Source organism: Microchirus variegatus, assembly GCF_963457635.1.
Source record: "Microchirus variegatus genome assembly, chromosome: 15".
NCBI lineage: Eukaryota > Metazoa > Chordata > Actinopteri > Pleuronectiformes > Soleidae > Microchirus > Microchirus variegatus.
Window position 1 is genome coordinate 11,530,870 of NC_139816.1, and position 6,660 is coordinate 11,537,529.

General features: G+C 40.9%; 1 protein-coding gene across 1 annotated transcript; it reads left to right on the plus strand.

The window, feature by feature from the left end:
- Positions 1 to 2,149: 2,149 nt before the first annotated feature.
- On the plus strand, positions 2,150 to 6,455 carry LOC310937410 (inositol monophosphatase 1-like). Its single transcript, XM_083901674.1, has 9 exons — positions 2,150 to 2,236; positions 3,279 to 3,368; positions 4,139 to 4,278; positions 4,400 to 4,504; positions 4,989 to 5,034; positions 5,127 to 5,235; positions 5,465 to 5,573; positions 5,901 to 6,052; positions 6,247 to 6,455. Exons 2-9 carry the CDS (start codon positions 3,306 to 3,308, stop codon positions 6,372 to 6,374), a joined length of 852 nt encoding a protein of 283 aa, XP_083757800.1. The 5' UTR covers positions 2,150 to 2,236; positions 3,279 to 3,305; the 3' UTR covers positions 6,375 to 6,455.
- The last annotated feature ends 205 nt before the right edge of the window (positions 6,456 to 6,660 follow it).

Sequence of the window (6,660 nt, forward strand, 5' to 3'; positions counted from 1 at the left end):
GAACTGGAATTCTTACTTTTACATATCTAATAAAGCAAAAACCATTTTTTTTATTGGCATGGCTCTGGGAATGATGACATTGGTCAGTCAATCCATTCTCCAAAGTAAAACTTATTTAATTTGCTGTGAGATTCCAAACAGATCTGTTCTTTGCAATCTCTTTGAGACCCAACTATTAGATGGATTGCCATGAAATTTAGTGCAGACATTCATGTTCCCCCTTCAGATGAATCACTTTGGGTCAGAACCTGTAGATTTTTTTTTCTTTTGCTCCTGCTCATCTTTCAGGTCGCACCACTGACCTTCAGTCTCTTGACAGGCCTCAGTTACAGCCGTGATTCCAGAGAAGCAAACATCCAAAACATCCATCATTCTGGATAAATTATTCATAACCGACCTGCCAGGGAGACGGCGGTGCTGATGTATTTGTTTGGCTTGTTCTATTACTTCTCTCTGTCTGTCTCCCAACATTTTTGGAGAGCGTCTTACATTTAGTGCACAACCGGGACAACAAGGTGACAACTGCTCTCCTGCTGCTCCCAGTCAAACAAAAACTTTCAACAAATCCTTCCTGCATGAAACGCCACACTGAATTACTGATCTGTTTAACCCAACACAGGTCTTATCTTTGCTGCACATGTTGTGCATCTTTCTGCAAAAGCTGGACTTTATATCGGATGTGCACTAGTTAAATGCCCCTGTCTTGTCATCACTGGCGAATTGAAGAAACAGGTTCTGCGTATTTCAACACATAGATTTGAGTAATGCAAGGTGTGGCAGTGAGGGAACATCGTGTCTGAACGGGCCATGGAAAAAAACACCGTCTGCTCCTTCACACAGACAAATTAGACGATGCAGAAATCTGTGCATTATTTGATGTGCATCTAAAATAAAACACTAATTAAAGCTGCATTGTGTAACTTTTGGTGATTGCCTCGGTATGGTCTTCATCTGGGGGGCTCTGTCAGGCAAAACTATCGGACCCTACTGAGGGTGTGCACATTGAAACCAGTGGAAGCTCAGCTTCAGTTGATCTTTATGGGACAGCACAGAATAGGTTTTTGATTGATAGCATTGTAGAAATATCCCCAAAAAAAACTTGGCATGAAATGATCTTCCCCTGTTTCAAAAACCAGCAACTGTCAAAAATGTTTTTTTAAATGGCTACTGGATCAACAAAACCTCACACAAAATTGGATAAAAGAGGATCTACACATCTTAAATCCACTTTTTTGATTAAGCTTCACTTTATTGTATGTTTTGATTTAACAATAAACCCGTGCCTGTGACGGTCACAATCGCAATGTTGTTGTCGTGTTATTTTTGTGTCTCGTTGTGGAGAAGTTACTGTGGTTACCTCACCTTATGGTGTAATAAATAACTGCGTGCTGTCTCCTGTCCACATGACGGTTGCTGGAATGCAGTATAGTCAGATTGTGCATGTGGAGTGTCTGCAGTTTTATTTTTTTTATTGACATTGTCAAGATTTTATCCAACTTTGAGGAGGTGTAGTGAGAAAATGGGCAAGCAGGCACACACAATATCTCACAGGGGGGCTGAACCTTTTCCGAGTATTCTAAAGAGAACCCAAGGAGTAAAGCGGTGAAGTGGTGAAACTATCAGGAAATATTAAATTAGCAGGAGGCTTTGTTAGTCCTGCAAAAATTCCAGCGGAAAACAAAGTCAGGAAGTTGAATGTGCATTTGTGCCTGCACCAAAAAATGCTTCAGATTTACCTCAGAAAGCAGTTTTGTGAGTTGAGATGACAATAGAGGATGGTATTTACTGTGCTTCATTGCTCGGCATTCTATTATGAGTCACCATCTGCATGAGTGTTTGACAAGTCTGAGACATGCGATGTTGATGGGGTGGATGGACACCACTGGTTATAACACGGCAGGGTGTGTCTTCCAGAGATACCTCCACACTGTTCAACAATGGAGAAGACAACCCCGTAAATTTTCCACTCACGTATAATGCAATCACTTTATGTTAAATGCAGCATGTCGTATCATCGCAGGCCTACCTCTGTAAGCGCAATGTTTTTTTTTTTTCTTAACTTGTCTTGCTCTGTGGAAACAAGAGGGTGGTGCCAGTACTTTTCCCACTCTATCATGCCAGCTTTTTTTTTCTTTTGTCTTCTTCACATGGAGGCAACTAAAAGTTTTGCTTTTCAAAAGCTGTTGCACTTGCATCAAGGAGCGACACTTGACAACACCTCCAGACTTCATAGAAAGTAAGTTTTTCTTCCATTTCACTCATTTTAATATTGCGTGTGTGTGCACAACAGGTGTGCAACTGTGTGTCATATAATATTATTATTATGACTTATTGTTGATTTATTACCTGAAACATGTCAAATGTTCAGCCAGATACCACACAGAAAACCTTTAGACATGAAAAGATGGCAAAGAATCATGCATATAAAGGCTGATAGTAAGAGATGCACACAGTGTGATCAACAGTAGTACAACAATTCATTGAGGTGAGGGGTGGTGTCTCTTCCTGAGGTACTAATAATTGGCTTGCCGTACATGGAAATGCACTGCCTCTAAACCCTGGGACTGTTTTCCCTTGACTGATTCAGTCGGCCTCGCGTAAAAAGATTTTATAAGATGTGATGTTTTTTTTTTTGCTCACTAAACGAGATGAGACGCCACTTGTTAAAATCATATTTGTGTCCCCTTTACTTTCGTTCAAGCCAGTCGCCGTATCCTCAACCTCTCCAGTTACCAGAGAGGAGGTTATAAAAATGTTAATATGCAAAATATATACGCAGAAGCAATCAGCTTAACATGCATATCTGTGCGATATTGGCACTTTTCCCCCACTTTTTTTCTTGCCTCTCAGGCTCTTGATACTCGGAGATTTTACCTGCATCATGTCCAGGCGGTTTCTTTTTCTGAATATCTGCAGCGAAAATCTTTGCCCACACCATGCAACATTTACGTAAGAAGTGTATTGGCAAAGGTTTATTGCAGTTTGCACACGTAACACAGACACCTTTAGCAACACCGGTTTCCTAAACACGGTGGCTTAAAGTTGTAAACTTGTGGTTGTGATTTTTTTTTTAAAAATGATGCAGGACCTGTTGACACTGCTGCAGAGGAAGTGTTGTAAGAAGTAGGGTGTTAATCATGCAGGTTTGTCGTATTGTCTTGTTGGCCTCAGAGAGGAGGCCTTGGCACCTTTTATGACAAGCATGCTCCTAATTTTAGCCTCTTTTTTATGATACATTGTTGCATCTTAAATTGTTTTTTTTTTCCTTCTTTTTACAGCTCTCCTAAGTGAGGAATAAAGAAACAATGGCACAGCAATGGCAGAGGGAATATGACTTTGCTGTTAAGGTGGCCAGGAAGGCAGGAGCGGTATGTATAAAAGTTTTTCACTGCTGATTTTGGTGCCTCACTTTAAAGCTGTAGTGCGTAACTTTTAAACCCATCCCACACGTTGTCAAATTAGTTAACACAATGCAGATTAAGCCTATCAGCTCCACACCACTCTGTTTCTCAGTATAATTGTGTTTATATCTTGTGTTACAAGGTGACATTTCTCGCGCTGCGCACAGGAAGTGATTTGTTTCATAAAGATAGACAGAGGCAAAATTGTGCTAGTAATACCAGATGGTATATTGCACAATTTTTTATTGTTTAGCCACCAGTGGTCGACTTCACTTTGAATGGTAGTCGAAAAATTCTTCTTCTCACTTGATTCGAAACATCAGTAAACGTTTTCTTGTGATGTTAATGGTCTCAGTTGCAAAAAAAGTCAAAAAATAGATGATAGAGCACAGCATATGCTATATAAGTCCACACCGGTGTGATTGACAGCTGGTTTTGTCCAATGGGAGCCTGTTTGAATTTCTGGCTGTGAATCCTCAAAATGGCGCTACTCTGGGGCCTTTTCTTAGCGGGAGTTCAGATTGCCACTTGGTTGGAGTATGACTGATAACTTAAAAGTCTTAAACTGTCATAAAAAGCGGTGTGGATACATATCCGTAGCCCTTTTGTAGTGGGTATATATCATTTATCTGCATATCACGGGTTACGTTACGTTAGAGCATTAGACTGCATATCAATATAAACATATTTAATGATACAAGTATCAGGCAGCATAATTATGTGCCATTTCTTTTCAGGTCATAAGGGAGGCTGGGGAAAATGAAATTCGAGTCATGACAAAAAGCACTACCGTCGACCTCGTAACCAAGACTGATGAGCGGGTGGAGAAAATCATCATCGGGTCTCTTAAAGAGGAATTTGGAGAAGGGACACACAGGTGGGACTTACTGCAACACAAACACACACTGACACAAACGCTGCCGCATGCTTTCATTGATTGATGCAAAAGCAAAATCCTGATAATCGCTCACTGGTTTGTTGTTCCTTCTGTGCTTCAGTTTCATCGGGGAGGAGTCGGTCGCGAAGGGCGAGCAGTGCATCTTAAGTGACAAACCTACGTGGATCATTGACCCAGTGGACGGCACCACTAACTTCGTCCACGGGTAAGACGTCTCTCTCTCGCTCTCTCTCGTTAAAAGACGATTTGTTGAGTTGATCCGTTTGCTTTTAGTCACTGTTTGCGTTTTGCTTTTAGTGGCTTGATAATATCATTGATTGATCGATTCATCTCCTTCGATCGACCGGTTTATCTCCGAGCGTTGGTTCACTGTGGGGATAACATTAACTTATCAAGCTTGATTTCTGGTTATGTGTGATGCCAGATATTCCAGTGCCTCTCGTCAATCTAGCATTAAAGGAATATTCTGACAAATCCCCCCTTTTTTGTTTTCTTTTCAAGAGTTTTGGTTTTACACATATTGTGATATAAGACATTGGTTATTGACTGTTGTGTCAAAACACCCAAGTTTAATTAAAAGACTAATTATGAGCCTTTTGAAGATTCCGAACAGAACATTGTGAAAATCTCTTCCTTTAAGGAAGTTTCTATAGCTTTATAGTGCAATAAACGGTGCTTCTCTTTTACAGATTCCCATTTGTGGCTGTGTCAATCGCCTTTGCTGTCAATAAGAAAGTAGGTCAATTAAAATGCACACAATCTTTTTTTTTTTTTTTTTTTTAAAGTACTTTACTCAGTGCGTAAAATGGTGTGTTTTCTGTTTTCAGTTGGAGTTTGGTATCGTGTACAGCTGCTTGGAAGACAAGATGTATAAAGCAAGGAACGGAATGGGAGCTTTCTGCAACGACGAGCCCATCCAGGTGTCTGATGTAACAGGTAAAAGGCTGTTTGTTTGTTTTTTTCCCTATTCATGTGCTCATTTGGAGCTTTGCAGTGCATTTGGAAAGAGTAATCATCGAGTATTCACTGATCTCAGGGACTCTTGTTCTTCTAACGGCACGCTAGCGAAACATTCATGAAGAGTCCTTCATATCGGAAAAAAAAGTGTTAAATGCATTATTGCCTCTGATGTGTCACATGCTTACCACGATGGCGCCGTTTACAGAGATCAAGAAGTCCATTATCATTTCTGAGCACGGTGTTGACAGGAACCCCGAAAAAGTGAAGATGATTTTCTCTACCATGCAGAAGATCCTCTGCATCCCAGTGCACGGGTGAGTTTGTTTTGCACATACCGTACATATACACCAACTCTTTTATATTGTATACACATCTATTCAAAGCCAAAATTGCAGGAAATACTGTATATATTTGGTCTGCCATAAAAATTTCTATTTTTGACACCTGTCCGTCACAAACAAGTCATATTGATCTGTTAAAACAAACTCCTTGGTCGAGGTAAAAATCCATGTCTGATACCTGAACTATCTGCATTTATCTACTTTCACAGCACACTTTAATTACGTTGTTCTCTTCTTTGCTGCTTCCCTGTCATTGTGGGGAATCATTGTTGATCATGTCCGGCTGATGTGTCCTGACAGGCTCCGTGGATCCGGGACAGCTGCCACCAACATGTGTCTGGTGGCGACGGGCGCCGTGGAAGCCTTCTTTGAGATTGGCATCCACTGCTGGGACATCGCTGCTGGTGCAGTTATAGTCAAAGAAGCTGGAGGAATATTGCTGGATGTGGACGGTGTGTATGCTTTCAGATCTCATGATCATCTGTTTTTTGTTTGTTTTATGCTGCGTCAAACCGCAGAGCGTCACAAACCAGAGTAACCTAATGAGAATCAGTGGGTCCCTGTGGCTGAAAGTGGGATTAGCTTTCGGGCAAACAGATTGCATATGAAACATTCTTTTTAACAAAGGCTCTGTTTGATGATTCAGGAGGACCGTTCGATTTGATGTCTCGAAGGATGGTTTCGGCAAACAATGACACTATTGCTAAGCGGATCATCAAAGAAATCGAAGTATTCGACGTGGAGAGGGACGACGCTCTGCCGCAGAAGAAATGAGAACAGTCCCAAGCGACGTTTCCGCTGATTTCCCAAATATCTTAGCATATTTCGTCTTGATGTACTGTGTATGTCTCTGAATAAAAGTAACTCCGCTGTAATCATGACTCCATTTGCATGCTGGGTGTGTTTTCCTGAGCATTTTTCAATCAAAAGAAATGATTTAAGTGCAGCTGAAGTGACCTTGATGTTAAATTTTTATTACACTTCTGTGATTGGTTTGTCAAAAGTATTGATTGAGGTGTGGGAACAGCTGTAATTTTGCACTTAAGCCGCGCCCGTGACC

Excerpts from the sequence above, each read along its gene's own strand:
- LOC310937410 (XM_083901674.1), top strand. The coding sequence starts at position 3,306 with ATGGCACAGCAATGGCAGAGGGAATATGACTTTGCTGTTAAGGTGGCC. Across the intron at positions 5,035-5,126 it reads CCTTTGCTGTCAATAAGAAA|TTGGAGTTTGGTATCGTGTA; the intron begins GTAGGTCAATTA and ends TTCTGTTTTCAG. Across the intron at positions 5,236-5,464 it reads CCAGGTGTCTGATGTAACAG|AGATCAAGAAGTCCATTATC; the intron begins GTAAAAGGCTGT and ends CGCCGTTTACAG.